The following is a 19,246-nucleotide window of genomic DNA, read 5'->3' as shown; positions in this document are numbered from 1 at the left end:
AGGCACCGTACTTAACATTTCTTCAATTCACCTTTAAATAACTGATCTTTTAATTTTGTATAAAAACTTGTATCTCAATCATTTTCATCATATTAGTTTTCTTTTATTTCAGAATTTTCAAAGCATTATGGTAGAAAGAGTTGGTGTCATGATCCATGCAAAACTTGAAACTGAAAACTCCTTATTTCCCCCTATGGGTTATAGGGAGGGGCGGGACATTCGAGCCTACTCATCAGTGGAAAGGACTTGCTATGCTAATCGGTTTAGCATAGGGCAGATACAAGTCTACTGGTAGACGTATCGCCCAGCGATTCAACGCAGATTGGCCACGGCCCGGGGGTGCGTTGATTATAACAGAATAACAGAATAACAGAATTTGTACAAAATTACGAAAGTTGTCAATTCCGCCCATTTTCAATTTGATTCTGATCCTGATTATTCACAAATTCCAGTTTTAGAAGCGTTTAAAAGGCTAAAAGTTAAGTTACGAGACGCTACTGCTAGAAATAATTCAGTATTCTTGGAAGGACTTTACCGAGGTTCTTGAAAACAAAACACCACTCATTTGGCTCAAGATTTCGTTAAGCATTTATAAAGATCTTGTCTGAACGTTTCCAGAAACATTCTGAGCAAGAAATATTCCAAATCTAATAACTGTGTCACTTCACTATGCTCAGATAAGTGATTAAAAAACGTAAGACAGTGTCATAATTGGTGGAGGAAAAACTGATGACAAGTGTATGTACCTTGGAATTGTTATGAAAAATACGACAGCTTTTTGACGAATTTGGAATTGTTTCTTTTTTTAACAATAATGAACATGTGCACCGCGGAGCGATCCATTTCCAAAAAGTGCACCGCGAGCCGAAATGTCTGAAAACCCCTGCTGTAGAGATTCCTACAAGGTTTTTTTCTTTCTCCTCCTGGTATTCGTTAAGGTAAAGCATCAAGGAATCCCATTGCAATTTTGCATACAATTTTAGAGGCACAAATCTGACGAACGAAGCATCGAACCAAACCGCACTTGGCTTTGCTCACTTGCAGAAAGAGGCAGCTTTTCCAAATCGAGCCCATTTGTTTACGAATTTTCAAGATTGGTGCTCTTGAAAACGTGAGTAGGGTAACAAGTCGGTCATTGTGGCAGCCATATTTGTACTCTGATGTTTCTCCCTAAGGAAATTCATCTTGGTTTTCTCCAGAATTATTCAGATTCTTTCAAGAATTCCTCTGCCAGTTCCTTCAGGGATTCTTTCAGCAATTTCTCCATGATAACCATCACAGATATTTCCAGGAATTCTTTGAGAAGTTCCTCTTTGAGGGATTTCTCCTGCAATTTCTTCCTAAATTTGTCCAGGGTGTCTCCCAGAATTTTTTGTGGGAGTTTCCTGGAATTCTTTGAAAGACTTCTGCATAAACTCTTTCAGAAATACCACCAGGAACTTTTTCGATAATTTCTGCATGAATTTGGCGGGGTTTATGGCAGATTTTTTTTAGGGTTTTTTCATCGAATTCTTTGAGGAATTTCTCCTGGAATTGTTAGAGAGGTTTCTTCAGCAACTCTTTCAGGAATCTTTTCTCAAACTCCTTCAAGGATTTCTACTGGAACTCCTACTGGGACTTCTTCTGGGTTTACTCCAGGAGTTTCTTGATGGATTTTCAAAGAGTTTCTTCAGAAATTCCTCCTGAAATGCTTTGAGGGATTTCGCCTGAAGTTTTTGAGGGACTCCTCCAGGCATTTCTGCAGAAATTTCTTCAAGGACACTTGTATATTGTAATTCTTCATCTTTTGTTTCAGCCTGTCTCACCGACACTCCCATCAAGTCGGATCCCGCCGGGGAGAGCAAAACGTTCACCTGCGCAGATTGCATCCTTCAGAAAGTACCCGCCTGTTTCGTCTGCACCGATAACGACGATACGGTCAAGGAGGACGAGAAGTACCGCTGCGCCATGTCTGGCTGCGGCAAGCAGTATCATCTGGCCTGTCTGCGGCTATTCCCGCAGCACAAGTTCACCGGAACTTCCCGCAAGTCGAGCACGCTGTTCTGTCCGGCTCATACCTGTCATACGTGCGTCTCGGACGATCCCCGCTCGAATGCGACCACCACCAAAGGCCAGCTGGTCCGGTGCATCAAATGTCCCTCGTCGTACCACGCGGATGCCAAATGCATTCCGGCTGGGTCGGAAATTCTGACGAACGCGGCGATGATCTGCCCAAAGCACACTCTGGAACAATGTTCGATTAACGTCAACTGGTGCTTCCTGTGCTGTCAAGGCGGGAGTCTCATTTGCTGCGAAACCTGCCCAACGGCCTTCCATCTGGAGTGCCTCAAGTTCACCCCTCCGGAAGGCCGTTACATTTGCGAGGAGTGCGAGTCCGGTCGGATGCCATTGTACAACGAAGTCGTCTGGGCCAAGTACGGTGCTTATCGCTTTTGGCCCGCCATCACCGTGCCGCCTCCGATGGTTCCGGAAAACGTCGAACTGATATCGCACAAACAGTGGGACATATGCATCCGATTCTTCGGATCGAGCGAATACGTTTGGATAAATCGGCGTCGGATCTATCTGTATCAGGAAGGTGATTCTGACGCGATCGGACAGAAGCGCAGCGGCTTAGCCAGACGCTACGGGGAAGCACTACAAGAAGCTAAAAAGGTGCATGGAATGCTTTTGGAGAAAAAAACTGCCGACCAGCTGACCAATGGGAGCGAAGACGCCTTCAAGCCTCCGATGTATAAAAATATCAAAAGCAACCGCTACGTGGCCCCGCTGAAGGCACCCTATCAGGCAAAGGATGAAATGGTGGGTAGGGATTTGGCATTCCGGTTGAGCGAAAACTAACTATCATTTTTGCATACTTTCAGGAAGATAACGTGTGCGAGTGCAAAGCATCCGATAATGAGCCGTGTGGGCCGGATTCGAACTGCTTGAACCGTGCTCTGCTGGTAGAGTGCAATCCAAAGTTGTGTCCAGCTGGCGGAAGCTGTCAGAATCAGTGCTTCGAGAAGCGGCAGTATCCAGCGTTGGCTGCCCGGCGGATATCGCAGAAGGGCTGGGGACTGGTGGCACAGGAGGACATCCGACAGGGACAGTTTGTGATCGAGTACGTTGGCGAGGTAATTAACAACGAGGAACTGGCACGGAGGCTACAACACAAGGTGACGCAGAAGGACGAAAATTATTATTTTCTTACGGTCGATTCCGAACTGACAATCGATGCCGGTCCCAAGGGAAACCTTGCGCGTTTCATCAACCACTCATGCGAGCCAAACTGCGAAACGATGCTTTGGAAGGTGGGCGGTGCACAGTCGGTCGGGTTGTTTGCAATCAAGGACATCAAGGCGGTAAGAGAAATGGGTTTCCTTGTTGTCCTACAAATTCAAATTTGTTTTCTTCTCTTTCAGGGCGAGGAGTTAACCTTCAACTACAACTTCGAAAGCAAAGGCCCCGAAAAGAAGATTTGCCACTGCAACGCAAGCAAATGCTCCGGCTTCATCGGGCAAAAATACCGTCCTCCGGTGGAGGAACCTTCGGGCGACGGTCGACGTAAGTCGGTCAAAAAGACGAAAGGCTCGAAGCGTCGAAAATCCTCCATGACAGCAGCGGACAAGAGGCGAAAAAGTACCGTTGAAAAGGACGACGGAACGCCGGGAGGTAGCAAAAGCAAGAAACGGAAATCAGTGGCGGTTGAACCGGTGGAGAGCGAGGGTGTCAAGGTCAAGGTCGAACCATCGGAAGCAACGGAAGCGGTTGACGAGAGCGTGACTACCGGGGCGAGCATGGCTGTTACTGAGGAGAATCCGAAGGTGGACGAGACGGCGATTAAAGACGAGGTAAAAGAATAAGCAAACATTAGAATGGGGCCTTGTGCTGGCGGGACCAAACTCCAATTTATACCTTACATAGAAATCCGTACGTACGAGTATTAGTACTAGAAAGAGCACAACCCAGTGCCTTTATTTTGTAACGAGATATTTATTACATCACGGTAGAAGGAAGTTTTTAAAAAGATATTTCCAATCGGAAAGATATGTATATTTTCTTATACTATTGTAACATAGGTACTGTTGAACGCTTTAAAACAAATGGTGTTAACGAATAGTTGATTGAATAAGTCTATTGATTGTTCGTTGAAGAGGAAAATCTGATGTAGTGTACACAAATTTATAAATAAAATATCGTATTAGCATTTGAACGCATTTAGCTAGGGTAGGTTCCTACGGCAATTTCCGTTTTTAGAGACAAATGTTAAATTAACAAGCATATTAAATTACGGTTTAGAGTTTCTAATTCGTCAATTGTTCCGATTAAATTTCCTTCGAAGAGTTTATCCCCTCGAATGAAAGCTGTTGTTTTCATGTTTTCATTGAAATGTCCCAGCAGAAGATGCTTTCGATTATCTCGTTTTGATAGTGAATAATATACGAACTCAGGATGTTGACAGTTCGTTAGAACTTTTTAGAAAATCTGTCACCCAGTGTGAGCGCAAACTAGTTGTGTTTGATTGTCTATTATCTTTTTAAAGTCGATAACAGTGTAGTTGTAGGAGTGTGTCAATTGGATGGACTGAAGAGAAAAAGTTCTTCGAAACTATTTTAAGCGTTGCGAATAAAGCGAATGTTGCGAAATATATAAACCTACTACTTACTTTCAGTCCTGAGCACCCAAGGTGGTGCAGAGGGCCGAACTGAAAGAACTGCATCCTGGGCAATTGCCAGCCATCGCCTTGATCTGTGGCCAGGTCAAATTTCTGTCGACTTGCTTGATTTCGTTGTTGAGGCTGCGCCGCCATGAGGCTCTGGGTTTGTCTCTGCTGCGATGTCCTGCTGGGTTCCAATCTAACGCTTGCTTGCAGATTTCGTTTCCGCGCCTGCGTAGAGTGTGGCCGACCCATCTCCACTTTCGCTCCCGAATTCCTGTCGCTATCGGCTTTTGATGACATCGACGATGGAGATCCAATTGTGAGGCCACCACCGTGCAGCCTGCAGTCGTTGATTGTTCTCCACTGATACACACCAAGTTTCACTGGCGTACAGTTGCAGAGTTTTCACATTCGAGTTGAAAATTCGAATTTTGGTGCGTCGACTAATCTGGTTGTTTTTCCATACATTTCTAAAACTTGCAAAGGTAGCCCTCGCATTCGTGATCCGTGCACCTATGCCGATATTGGTGCCACCATTGGCCGCAATTAGGCTACCAAGATATTTGAAGGTATCACCATTCTCTACTGCTGGCTCAGCTGAAAGGGTTGACCGATTCGGTCTTGTTGAGAAGAATCCCCGGTCTTGTTGAGAGGAATCGCCGGAGGAATTCGTGAGGGATCCCCGAAAAAGTTCCAGGAGGAATCTCCGAAGTAATTCGAAGAGGAATCACCAAAGGAATATCAGAAGGAACCCCCAAAGGAATATTAGAAGGAATCCAAAGAATCCCTGAATGAATTCTAGGAGAAATCCCCGAAGCAATTCCAAAAGGAATTGTCCGAAAGAATTCTAGGAAGAATCTCCTAAGGAATTCTAGGAGGACTATCCAAAGGAAGTCTAGCAAGAATCTCCGAATAAATTACAGGAGAAATCCCTGCAGGAATCTCAGGGGGAAACTGAAGGAATTCCAAGCGGAATCCTCAAAGGTTTTTCATGAAAAAGCTTTCGAGGAATCCTCGAACGAATTTCCGTAGAAATCCAGGAGGAATCTCCAAAGTATTCCAGAAAATAAAATTCAAAGAAATCGAGCAGGAATCCCCAACGGATTTCTAGGAGGAACCATCAGAAAATATTCAGGAGAAATCCTCATAGGAGGTCCATGAAGAACCTCTGAAATAATTCTAGGAGGAATTCTAAGGGTCTGTTCCAATTGGCGAATTAAAATTAATTTTTACTTAAATTTGACAGTCCGACACTTAAACTTGACAGTTCTCCTAAGGAAATAATTATCGAACTGTCAAGTTTAAGTGAAAATTAATTTTAATTCTCCAATTGGAACAGACCCTAAGAAGAAATCACGAAAGAATTTCAGAACGAATCCCAAAAGAATTCCAGCATTAATCCCAAAAGAATTTCAGTGGGAAATTCTAAGGGAAGTTGAGAAAGAATCCCGAAAAGATTTCTAGAATTAACGATAAATATCCGGAGCAGTCACCGAAGGAATTCCAAGAGAATTTCAGAAGAAATTCCCGAAGGAATTTCAGGAAGAATGAAGAAATTATATGAGGAATCCTCGGAGGAATTACTTGAGGAATCTCCGAAGAAATTCGAAAAAGAATTCCAAGCGGAAGCTTCGAAGAAATTCCAGGAGGAATTCCCGTAGAAATTTCAGGAGGCATCTTCGACGAAATATCAGGAGGAATCCCTGAAGAAATTTCAGGGGGAACCCCTGAAAGAATTTGAGAGGAATCTCCGAAGGACTTTCAAGATGAAACCTCGAAGGAACTCCAAGAGGAATTTCTATAGGAAGTCCAGGAGGAATTCCAGGAGACGACACCGAAGGTATTATAGAAGAAAACCCCGAAGAAATTCCAGGAAGACTCCTGAAGGAAAGCCACGAGAAATTCCTGAAGGAATTCTAAAAGGAATCATTAAAAAAAAAACTCAAGGAGAAAACCCAAAAGTATTTCAGGAGAAATCCACGACAGAACAACAGGAGCAATCCCCGAAGTAATTTCAGGAAGAATCAATGATAAATTCCAGAATGAATTCTAGGAGGCATCTCTGAAGGAATTCCAGAAGTAATCCCCGAAGGAAGTCCAAGAGCAGGAGGAATCCCTATATGAAATCCAGGAGGAATTATCAGAGGCATGCCATGAGAAGGCTACGAAGAAATTCCAGGTGAAATATCCGAAAGAATTCTAAGAGAAATCACCAAAAGAATTCCAGGAGAAGGATATAATTTCAGGTGCAGTCCTCGAAAGATGTCTAGGAGGAAACCCCGAAAGAAAATCTAGGAAAAATCCCCGAAGGAATTCTAGGAGGAATCCCCGAAGAAATTCCAGGAGGAATTCCCGAAGGAATGCTAGGAGGAATCTCCGAAGAAATTCCAAAAGGAATTCACGAAAGAATTCCATTAGGAATGCTCGAAAGAAGTCAAGGGGAACCCCTGAAGGAAGTCCAGGAGGAATCCCCGAAGAAATTTCAGGAGATGTCCCTGCAAAAATTCTAGAGGAAATTCCCGAAGGAATTCCGGGAGGAATCTCCGGAAGATCTCCAGGTGAAATCCTCGAAGGATTTTCAGCGGAATCTCTTAAAGGGAATCTTTTCGGGTAGAGGGAAGGATTTGCAGGAGGTATCCCCTAAAGAATTCCTGGAGGAAATGCTTGGATAAATACTTGTAGAAATTCCATGGAAGATCCCTCAAAAACATCCTGGAGATATGCGCGATTATAATCCTAAGGAAATTATTGAAGGAACTCCTACAAGATTTTTTATCTGTATTAACGAGATGTTTAGCCCTAGGCTAGTTCATCTTGGTCGTACAAGATTCCCTGAAAGGATTCCTAGATGAGCTTCTGAAGAAATCTCTGATGCAACTCCTGGAAGCATCCGTGAGTCCTGGAAAAATCTCAATCTTAGAAGGAACTCTTACATAGAAATGCCTGAATAAACATCTGGCGGAATCCCTGAATTCTCCTGGAGGTATGCTTGAATCTTTCTATAAGATTCTCTGAAGAACTCCTGGTCTAATTTCTGTTAAAACTACTGTGGAAATTTCTGAAGGAACTTCAGAAGGAATCCCTGCTAAGACTCCTAGACTAATTTCTTAAGACCTCCTGCAGAATTCCTAACGAAACATCTTACGGAATTATTGAAGAATCTCCAGGAGACATTTATGAATCCTACTGAAAGAATTTCTGAAGGGACTCCTGTTGAAATATCTTAGGGATCTTCTGAAGAAATTCCTAATGAACACATGGAGGCATCTCAGAATCCCCCTGTAGCTATTGAGGAGATCCCTGGAGGAACTCCTGGAGAGATCACCGAAGGAGCTTATTGAGCAATCCTTGAGGAAACTCCTGAATCTCTGAAAATTTTGAATGAGCATGATGATACTTCTAGAGGCATCCCTAAAGAAATTTCTCTAAGAATCCCTGGTGGATCTCCTGTAGACATCACTGAATTGTTCTGGAAAAAAACTATAAAGAAACATCTGGAGAGCTGTAAATAATGAATAATGAATGAATCCTAATGAAAAATATAAAAAAAAGTTTTAAGAGTTTCGTATTTGAAGTTCTTAAGCAATAAAAAAAACTTCTGCAGAGTTTGTCTAAAACAGTGATCCTCAGGCCTATTTTTCAATTGTTTGTATTGCACCTCGTCGATTATTTTGTGAAACATTCAACAACCTCCTTAAGAAACATTGAAAGAACTTCTACGGCAACATAGAGAACTCGACATCACGTGCGACCCGCGGGCCGCACTTTGGTGATCAACCAAACAATAGAAAGAAAAAAAATAGACTGACCAAAGCTTCAATGACCAGACATAAAATTGTTAGAACTTACTGTTTTCAATTTCAATATCATAAGGACATAACTTTAGTGATTATTTTTTTCATTGATATTCTCTTAATGGGATATTGGCATGATGTGGCTCCCATTTTTATCCTACGAAAAACAAAGGATTGAGGCGCTGTTGGTTTTGTTTCTTATTTTTGTATTTTTTGTTAGAAGTGAGCACCCATAAAAAACAAAAAGAATGGAATCAATCAGTGCTGTAATGTAATCGTTTTTTTTTAATAGAATGAATATGTGAGCGTACTGATGGCACACATACCCTAGTAAATACTCTTTCGCTAATGATCGTAGGGTGGGGCGGGGCAAGATGGGTCAGTGCCATTTTCGAGCGCATTACTCATGTTTTGATTATGTTAATGATTTTGTTAGATGACTAGCATGAATATACAAAAGTTTGGAGCATTGATTGAAAAAATATTCACTCTCATTGGAAATAAAAAATAAAATGCTTTTTAGCCATTTTTCTTATGCGATACATTCCATATAATCCCCATATAAACGGCCGCGGGGCAAGATGGGTCACCTTCAATTTTGAACGTATTTTTGGAGCATTCAAAAGTTATTTAGTTTTTATTACAAGACTATCTCATAAATGACTTCAATCAAGCGGAATGAACGCTCAAAATTATAACATAAAATTATGATAATTTTTTAGTGAAAACATCGATTTTCAAGTCGCCTTAGGACCACTCAAATCGTAAAGTTTTTTATATTCCAAATAAATTTATAAAATGTTTACTAGTAGCTCTTGTTTACTCAGTATGGATATGGAGCATATATATGAATGTGGAACAAATCTTATACTTTAACGTTTTTCGTTGAGAAAATGTGAATTACTTAAAAGGTGACCCATCTTGCCCCGCCTTTTTTTCACGGCGCAAAATCGATCACTTTTTAAAACTGCTTGTTTAACATCTGAACTTTTTATCGACTTTTAGCATAGCTAACTAGTGTATTAAAGAGTAGCGGACGAATACAAACCAATACGATTTGTATTTACAAAGTTATGGTGATCCATCCTTAGGTGACCCATCTTGCCCCGCCCCACCCTATTACATTTACAGATGAGAAAATCGAAGATGAGATATCCACTTTTGCAGTCAAACTCTTATGATAGTGCTCATGAGAATTGTTTATCTCAACTCGGTCGACGGCGGCGTGGCGCGGCGGCGCACAGGTCTAATCGTAGTCCCGCTAAGGCGGCGTGATACATTGTAGGGGAAACGAATGTATCCGGTATTTGCGGCATTCTCGCCTTCACCGCCCACGTTCTTTTATCCCGTCTACATGAGCGTTTCACTTCCTTCTCGAGAGCCAAATAGCGCTGACGGGCTACGGCTTTGGCTCCTCGTGTTTTCGCTCGCTCTTTCGCGGCCTTGGTGTTCCTTCGCTCCGCTATCATACTCCAAGTGTCATCTGTTATCCACTGCTTTCTCTGGGTTGCGTAGCTTACCCAAATTATTTTCGCCGGTGTCGATGAAGGCGTTCTTGATGGCACTCCATTGATCTTCTACGCTTCCACCAGCTGGAATATCCGCAGCACCAGTTCGCTCGATTTTCTCCTCCTTACTTAGCCGGATCTCGCCGATTAAGAGATGATGGTCGGACGCATTTTCGGCAGATGTGGTCGATTTGATTTTCTGTGACGCCATCAGAAGAAACCTATGTCACTTACACTTTATACAATGGTCGATGGGGAAAGAGAGATCCCCCAAACACCATGTCATTGTTGCCACAAAACTCTGCAAACAGCTCCCCGTTCTCGCTCATTTATCCAAGACCATGATGTTCCATGACGTGCTCATAGTCCGAGTTGGCGGAACCAACCTTCGTGTTAAAGTCGCCCATAAGGATCTTGACATCACCTTTCGGAATCTTGTCCACGACAGCATTCAGTTGAGTAACATTGGATCATGGTAAGGTTTCGAACCCGTGTTCTGAATCTGGCTACAATTATATTCTCGTTAATACATAGGTTCCTACTTCATGAGCGCAGCATGGGCGTGAGCGCTGAGCACGAAGCCAACTCCATGGTGACGACGAGCGTGTTCACATTGTAGGCCAGCCAGAGTATAGCAGAATTTAACCAGACGTCAATCTGTGTTCTCCAAAGTTCGGCCAACGGACTTCGCTCAGTCCTAGAATCTCAAGCTTCATACGTTATGCCGTATTGGCTAGTTGTGCCTAGGGTAAGTACATTCTAAGTTCCAATTCATGACCGTTGATCCACGCTAAAAGTCGTTGTCGTTAAATCAGTTGGTAATCTTTCATTTTTTGTTTCTGTAACGGTTTTTGAGTTTGTAGAACAGTAGGTTGTTAGCCTAAAGTATCTATCCAGGTATTGCTTTCGATGGAAGAGCATTTCATACTCAGCCGCTGGATGTCAGAACAAACGCTGTTTGAGCCTTGGTGAACAGACGCTCGGGACGTAACTCATCAATCAAGCTGAAGTCAAAAGGACAACAGTGTCCAGGCTGCACTACCAGCTCAGCTCACAACTCTTAGCTAGCGGCCTTTTTCATCGGTTGACCCACCCGTGCAAGCACGAGGTAGGAACTTGTGAGGGCCAGAGCTGTGTTGGTCGCTCCTTGCCGTCTCATCATTTTGCAGCCATATCGTAGTGCAGTGGAGGAAATGTATGCTTCTCCGAAACGAGAGACACCGAGGATAGGCTTCATGATAAACTCGGCCAAGACAAGGTACATGATTGCAGGTAGATTCAGAGGCAGGCCTAGTGGAGTTGATGTTTAGTAGTAACAGATGGGGGTGTGTTTGAAGTTGTTGAAGAATTTGTTTGTTTTGAAACACTTGTGACATATACAAAGCTTTCTCTTAATAAATATAAATTTAGTGGAGTATTCATTCGGTTACTAATTTATCACTAATTTCAAAAATATAGGTACATCAACATCGTAAAAGTTTAATTCTCACTACAACAGAATTTGTCTTTTAAGCCTATGATTTGCCGTTTTTCAATTAAAGCCAATAAATATACTAACACACATACGGGAACAGAATGAATTACCCACGTTCTGTTACAGTCAATCGCAGCGAATCAAACGGCTTGTTTCTCTTCTGTAAACTGCGAGGATACCCAGGTGAGGCCCCACTTCAGATTTGTCAACAGAAACTTGAGCGCTTTGGTCCACTGCTCTTCCGAGTTGAATTGGATCCTTCAAAGAAATAAGATTAACATTAGTAACGGTCCGGGATCTATGACATCACGCCAAACTTACTTGATCGAATAGCTGTTCCCCGTGGCCGAATCCTCGATCTTGCCCTTCTCCATCCGGTACGGTAGGCAAAAGTCCGGATCCTTCTTGACCACTTCCTCCTTGAACTGCTGCAAGCAGTCCAAGAAAGCGACCATAGCCGCATCAAACTTCGTATCCCAAAAGAACCGGAATCCTCCGCTGCCGTACAGCGGTAGTTCCTTCCCGTCGCTCAGCACCTCTATGTGCGAGTGGTTCCCGTACGGAACCAGTCGATAGTTCTTGAAGGTGAGGTTCATTTTGCGCGCCAACGCCGACAGCAGCAGACACGTTTGTCCCCATGCGGCGTTGATCTCGGACCAGTCGACGGGAGCCGAGGGTAACCTTCCCAGCCGGAAGTTGTTGATGGTGCCAAAGTGACCGGAATGCCAGATGTGGAACGTCACGTTGAACACGTTGGTTTTCTTTAGTTTGTCTAGCTGTACCTGCGAAAATATTATATTCTTACACTAATCGATATTACAAGTTCGCGCCAAATCCGCGCGAGTATAGAGGTATATTTATAGTAGTAAGAAAGCTAAACTCAACTTGTTTAAAATATCAAGTAGACAAAGATAGCGAAGTGTTACTAGCCCTAGCTTAGACAGAAGGAAGTGCATAGAAGAAGAAGACCCTACCTGCGCATACGACATCTGGCACTCGAGCGACCGAAACTCATCCTCCGTCGTAATCACGTCCCTTCGGTGCTTGGTATACTCCCGCCAGTACTTCTCCTCCTCATTACTAAGCCTCTGCTTCTCCACCTCCTGTTCCTTCACGGCCAACTTGATCGCATCTTCCTCCCTGCTCAACTCCGACAGCTCCTGCAGCAGTCGTTCCTCCTCTCCCTTCAGATCGTTCAGCTCCTTTTCCAACAGATCCACATTTGGCACATCGTCCGTCAGTTCCAGCTTCTTCAAGTAGTTGTTGTAATCGTTCCACTCATCCTCGGCCATCTTCAGCTGCTTGTCCATCAGCTCCAGCAGTGTGTCCGTACACTCGTCGCACAGTGGATGGTCGATCTCCGAATTGTTCGAAAGCGTATCGAACAGCTCCGCCTTAACGCGCAGATTCTGGCTGAGCAAATCCCGATCCGGACCATCGGAGAGCAGCATGAATCCATTGGTATCGGTCCCACTGCACTCCGCGAAACGGAACGGCGGAACAAAGTGATCCATACTGGCCGATTGCGATTCAATATCTACTTCGATGTGCGAGTTGATGGGTACTGAAATAGGATAGAGAACAAGTCAAAGTAGTGAAACCTCTGGGAACAAAAGTCGACTTACGTGCCAATTCGGCCAGGGTGTGTTCCCCCAGGGCCGTGAAGGAGTCATCGATGTTGATCGGTTGTAGACAGCGCTGGCACGAAAAGCCTACGCTGACTTTGGCGTCGTTCATCTTGGGAATCTTGTCACTTTTGGTCTCTATCCGACACTCCCAGAATTTCGATATACTGTTTTCCACCTAAATTCACATGAACTCCAACGAAATGTAGAAAATAAATTATAACATTTCCGAGAATGTTTTCACTTTTTTGCTATGTGTTGCACTGTTTTGTTACGAAGCTTTGACTTTTCATAACAAAACAGGTCTTTATAAGGACCAACGTCAGATAGGTAGATGCGAATCATTCGCCTTCGAATTCGCTCATCGGATTCTGACGAGAGAGCAGTGAGAGAAACTCCATGTGCGACCACATGGCATGGCATATGGTGCATACGACATGCGCACTTTAGAGTCGTTACCCCAGGACAAGACGCATATAATTTTGAAAAAAAATGTATGCAATTTGAAAGTAATTTAACCCTCTAATACCCAAATTTTTGATTTTGATCTAAATATCATATTTCGTCATCTAAAATCGATTTAAACATGTTTTGGAAGATGATTCTTCTTAATTCTCGATTTCGTGAATTTCAGTTTTCGATTTTTATAATTTTTATTTTTGAACATCCCCACAGTTTTATATTTTTCCTGGAAGCCTATTTGGGGTACGGATTTTTTGAGATGAAAACATTTTGAGATTTTATGATTATTGTTAAAATATTTTTATTTTAAATTTTTTTCATAGAAAATTTTATTTTCCGTGTTATTTTAAGGAAAATAATTTTAGAGTGTATTCGATTCCCTTAAACTATACAACTAAGATAGAATGATTTGAGAAAAATTTAAAATATGTTATTTGTAGCGACTCAATACAAAATAAACAATGACTTCTAGAAGGTGACTAAAACATCAATTTTTCAATGATTTTTAAAAAATGTAAATACGCTTTAAAATACACCAAAAACTATTTTGAGATATACAAAACAGTCCTAAATATCAGCCAAAAATACAAAAACTTTGGTTTTCCACGAAACAAAAATTACAAAAATGCTCAAACTATACCCCGTCTAAAGGCGGGGTTGGGTATTAGAGGGTTAAATTTAAATTGTTGTTCTTTGAAACTTTGTTCACTGCGGAATGGAGTTTTTAAAGAATCGTAAAAAAATCTTCTATATATAATATATCTATCCAGTCTGGGCACTGTTGTCCTTCTGACTTCAGCTAGATTGAGGACACTGGTGGTGTGCAGAAATCGCAGAGCTCAGGACGTCCTGCCTAGGAGGAGAATGCAAAGAGCTCGTACCGATGTGGATAGAGCGGAAAGTGGTGAGGCCTACAGGGCGGCTAACTGGCACTGAACAAAGAGATTAAGACACTAAAACGAGCGTGCTTCGAAAATCTCTGCCAGGCAGCCAATACGACACCCTGGCAGAGTAGTCATGACCAAAATAAAGGGAGCGTCAGCGCCCCCGGAACGCTCACCTGTGATGCTGCAGAGGATCGTGGAAACGCTGTTCCCGCGCCACTATATCAGACCGGGCCCATGAAGCAACTCGGAGTCATGATCGATGATAATCTGAACTGTGGCAGCCACGTGGAATAAGCTTGCAAGAGGGCAAGCATGGCGATTATGGCACTATCGAAGATAATGTCAAATAGCTCGGCAATAGTCTCGAGTAAGCGTAGACTTCTCGCGACAGTAGCGGTCTCTATACTACGGTATGGCGCTGCCGCATGGTCGAGCGCGCTAGTGGTTAACCGAAACGTAGAGCGGCTCGAAAGCACGCACAGGTTGATGGGCCGCCCAAGTAACCAAAAGTTCAGATAAAAGGGTACTTTATAAGCTAAGCAGCTTGTTCAAGGTTGCTCATTAGCCTTCTAAGCAGCTTCATTTTTAAGTAATTCTGGAACTTGAAAGTTCACATAAGCACGCTGGATAGCCTTCTAAGCAGCTTCTGACAGAACTTTGGCAAAATTCATTCAGAAACAAAAATGTGTTTTTCAGATCACAACCCTGTTGGTGGGTTTGTGATTCACGTCTGGAAATGCTTCTGATAATCATATGTTTACACATGTCGCTGCTATATAGATTTGAACTGGATCTTCCTGCGTGATTGCCTGCCGACTTACCGCTGCGCTGCTGAAGACACTTGACAAAGTCAAGCTAACTTCACTACTGTACAAATGTGCAAAACTAGCTGCCGACAGAAAATCGATTCAAGTCAGACTTTACCTGCTGTCCACTCAATCGCAGCTGTAGTGCTGTGGTAGAGCGTAGGGTTCTCACGCAGCGACTATAGGTTCGAATCCGATGGGTGGAATTTTTTTTTTTTGCTCAAGCCTAGTATTCATTGATTTGATAAATAAATATTTGTCTTTTATTCGTGTATGCTTAAATATTTGTTTTCAGTGAAATAAATAAATTTAAACTTCATTTAAACACAATGCTACTGAACTGAACTTCTATGAACTTGAAAGTTCCGACAAAGTTCCGAGTAGCATCTTAAGCAGCTTTAAAGTTCCGCGAAGTTCAGATAAAGTTCCGAATGGAACTTTCTGGCTGCTTAAGGGGCTAACAATGAGCCTTGCCGGAACTTGTGACCGAAGTCCAGCAAGGCTCATCGTTAGCCTCTTAAGCAGCCAGAAAGTTCCATTTGGAACTTTATCTGAACTTCGCGGAACTTGAAAGTGCATTTTGTCATGGGAAGCGGAACTTTTGGTTACTTGGGCGTACGGTGTCAAAGGATTCGGTATGCGTGATGGCGGGTATGATGCCCGTAGCACTTGTGGTATCGGAGGACAAGGAGTGCTTCGCGAGACGCGGCACAAGAGGCGCGAGACGGATTGCCAGAACATCGTCGATGTTGAAATGGCAGAGGAATTGGTCATCCTCCAACAAGGGTAGATGGACACACAGGCTCATACCAAGCGTGTCCAAGTGGACGAGCAGGCCCCATGGCGAGGTGATTTTTCACTTGACGACTTGACACAATTTTTGTCAGGCCATGGGTGCTTTAAGTGGTATCTGCACAGATTCGGACATGCAGACTCTCCTACGTGTCCAGAGTGCCAATACGAACCCGTGGGGTGACGCCTACAAGATCGTTATGGCCAAGACGAGAGGTGTGATGGCTCCTACAGAGCAATCTCCAGAGATGTTGGAGGGGATCATTGGAGGACTTTTTCCGCGTCATGATCCTAGTCCTTGGCCTCCTTTCGTAGGACAGCCGGGGACTGGGGCTGGTGATGAGGAGAGGGTCACCGATGTGGAACTTGCGGGGATAGCTAGTGCCTTAGCGTAGGTAAGGCCCCAGGTCCGGACGGAGTTCCGAACCTGGCCTTAAAAGTAGCTATTGCAGAGGCTCCCGAGATGTTCAGGTCTGCTATGCAGAAATGGACGAGGGAGTTTTCCCAGAACCTTGGAAGAGACAGAGCCTGGTACTATTGCCACCCGGAGACCCGTCGGCATATAGACCAATATGCTTGATTGACACGGCGGGGAAGGTGCTCGAAAAGATCATCCTCAATAGAATATTGAGGTTCACCGAGGGCGAAAATGGTCTTTCGAGTAACCAGTACGGCTTCTGGAAGGGGAGGTCCACCGTAGACGCTATCTTGTCGGTTACAAAAACCGCCGAGAAAGCACTCGAGCCTAAGAGGAGGGGAATTCGCTTTTGCGCGGTAGTGACTGGATGTAAGGAATGCGTTTAATATCGCCAGCTGGTCTGCTATTGCCGATGCGGTCTTGTGTCTGGGGATACCGGAGTACCTGTACAAGATTCTCGGAAGTTACTTTCAGAATCGTTTACTAGTCTACGACACGGAGGTGGGTCGGAAGTGCTTTCACATAACCTCAGGAGTCCCGCAAGGTTCCATCCTGGGTCCGGTGTTATGGAATGTCATGTACGACGAGGTGTTGAGGTTAGAGTACCCAGTGGGAGTGGTGATTATCGGATTTGCCGACGACATTACGCTCGAAGTCTACGGTAGGTAAAGTTGACTACCAACCACTCGATCAAGGTTGTGGAGGCGTGGATGCGGTCCAGGAAACTGGAGCTGACTCACCACAAGACAGAGGTGACGGTTGTTAACAACCTGAAGTCGGAGCAGCAGATGGAGATCAGTGTGGGAGAGTGCACTATCCTGTCAAAGCGCTCCGTCAAACACTTGGGCGTGATGATCGACGATAAGCTTACCTTCGGTAGCCACGTCGATTATGCCTGTAAAAGAGCCTCCACAGCTATTGCGGCACTGTCCCGGATGATGTCCAATAGCTCTGCGGTGTACGCCAGTAAGCGCAAGCTTCTGGCTAGTGTTGCTACATCCATACTTAGGTATGGCGGCCCGGCGTGGGGCACCGCGCTAAGTACTAAATGCTACCGACGGAAGCTGGAAAGTACTTACAGGCTTATGTGCCTGAGGGTTGCGAGCGCGTACCGTACCGTGTCACACGACGCTCTCTGCGTCATTACTGGTATGGTGCCTATCAGCATTCTTATCAGTGAGGACATGGAGTGCTTCGAAATGCGCGGCACAAGAGGCATACGCAGGACTGCCAGGATGGCCTCTATGGTCAAATGGCAGCGCGCGTGGGACAGTTTCACCAAAGGAAGGTAAACCCATAGGTTGATACCGAGGGTAGATAGTTGGAATAATAGGCGCCATGGGGAAGTTACATTCCACCTGACACAGGTCCTTACAGGTCATGGTTGCTTCCGACAGTATCTACACCGTTTCGAGCATGCGGATTCTCCCGAATGCCCAGTGTGCAATGGTTTACCCAAGTAACCATGACGCTGTATATAGAGCATTAATTTCGCTTTATAGTGTATTATATGACATGCGATATAAAGTTGTTTTGTCATATAGGCACCATTAAAGTAGGTTTAAAGTCGAAAGTGGCGCTGCTATTGTCTATTTAAAACAAGCTTTACTATGATGATTGCTAAAGCATATAAAATGCTTGTACCTTATAGCTAATGCAATCAAATCGTATGGAATGCATACTAAATGCATCATGTCAAAAAAGAAAAAAGTATGTTTTTCATTTTTCTATCTATTTTTATCTTCCGATACTCTCACTTTGATGTTTTTTTTATTGTAGGGGTAGGCGGGGCAATATGGACACCCGGGGCAGAATGGACACCCTCAATATTTTGAAATAAGCGAACTTTTTTGAACTTTTAATGCATGGAGAATATACATATTCTTGAGCTCGGCAGAAAAAAATGCTGATTTGCCGAATTTCGGCGAAAGAACTGTCACTTTTGCAGCTGCCTGTCTCAGCAAAAAAATACCAAAACAAACCAGTGACACGTAATGACGAAGGTGCTCTTTCGAGCGATAAAAAAGTGAAGATATGTGAAATCTTTCTGTAAGTAATAATTGCTATTACTTTCATATTCAATCTATTACAGATTAGCAAATACACCTATTGATGCTGTTCTTCGAGGAGCAGTTCGAGTCTGTGGAGCTGATAGAATCTGGGGAGCAATGTGTGTCTGACTTGGAGTGAAAAATTGAATGAGCAGTTCCGGCAATAAATTTATTGTTTTTTCAATTAAATTCTTTGGAAAATTCGAATACTATGCAAGAAAAAAGTTTTTCTATTGGTTTTTCATGCGGGTTCATAATCTTCATTTTATAATTAACAATTTTTCTCTCATTTATAAACAAAAACAAAACAAATTGCCGAGATTCAGCAAATCCATTTGTACTGGAAATAATTTTGCCGAGATTCAGCAAATATATTTGGTGATATTCTCGGCAAAAAATTGATAGCTGTCATTTTTGTGATTGCCGAGCTTTCGGCAAATCTAATTTTTGCTGAGATGTTTGCCGAGCACTCGGCGGTGCCAATCTCGGCAATTGGTTTGCCGAGATTCGGCGAAAAAAACTAAGTGTGTAACCTAAATCACAAACCAACCAAATTCTTTGATTTCAGTATATTTTCGGTTAAATGCTCACTATAGCAAACATAGGGTAAAACAAATTGGTCAAAAAACGACAGCAGTGGAAAATAGTTGTTCTAGGCACAGCTGTACATGTCGACAAAAACAAAGCTTTATCCAAAACAGCCTGAATTTAAATTAACTGAACAAAAATGAACTACTTCGGCGTATTATTCATCTATAGTAGTTGTTTTGTAATGAAATGACTTTAT

The 19,246-nt window shown here is 43.3% G+C and overlaps 2 protein-coding genes across 2 annotated transcripts in view; one reads left to right on the top strand and one right to left on the bottom strand.

Annotated features, from left to right (window-relative positions):
- LOC115254184 (nuclear receptor binding SET domain protein-like) overlaps positions 1–4,290 on the top strand; it is a 30,136-nt gene extending 25,846 nt beyond the window's left edge. Inside the window, exons 4-6 of the mRNA XM_062847063.1 lie at positions 1,796–2,802; positions 2,865–3,344; positions 3,405–4,290. Coding sequence (XP_062703047.1) covers positions 1,796–2,802; positions 2,865–3,344; positions 3,405–3,845 — 1,928 coding nt within the window. The 3' untranslated portion in view covers positions 3,846–4,290. The remainder of the gene's footprint in view (positions 1–1,795; positions 2,803–2,864; positions 3,345–3,404) is intronic.
- Positions 4,291–11,359: 7,069 nt separating this feature from the next.
- On the bottom strand, positions 11,360–13,349 carry LOC109430033 (beclin-1-like protein). Its single transcript, XM_019706057.3, has 4 exons — positions 13,044–13,349; positions 12,393–12,982; positions 11,740–12,200; positions 11,360–11,676 (listed from the first exon to the last, which is right to left on the bottom strand). Exons 1-4 carry the CDS (start codon positions 13,153–13,155, stop codon positions 11,559–11,561), a joined length of 1,281 nt encoding a protein of 426 aa, XP_019561602.1. The 5' UTR covers positions 13,156–13,349; the 3' UTR covers positions 11,360–11,558.
- Positions 13,350–19,246: the final 5,897 nt, after the last annotated feature.

Source organism: Aedes albopictus, chromosome 1 (genome assembly GCF_035046485.1).
Source record: "Aedes albopictus strain Foshan chromosome 1, AalbF5, whole genome shotgun sequence".
Taxonomy (NCBI): domain Eukaryota; kingdom Metazoa; phylum Arthropoda; class Insecta; order Diptera; family Culicidae; genus Aedes; species Aedes albopictus.
The sequence above is the reverse complement of the archived record's forward strand: the minus strand, read 5'-3'. Positions and strand labels throughout refer to the sequence as shown.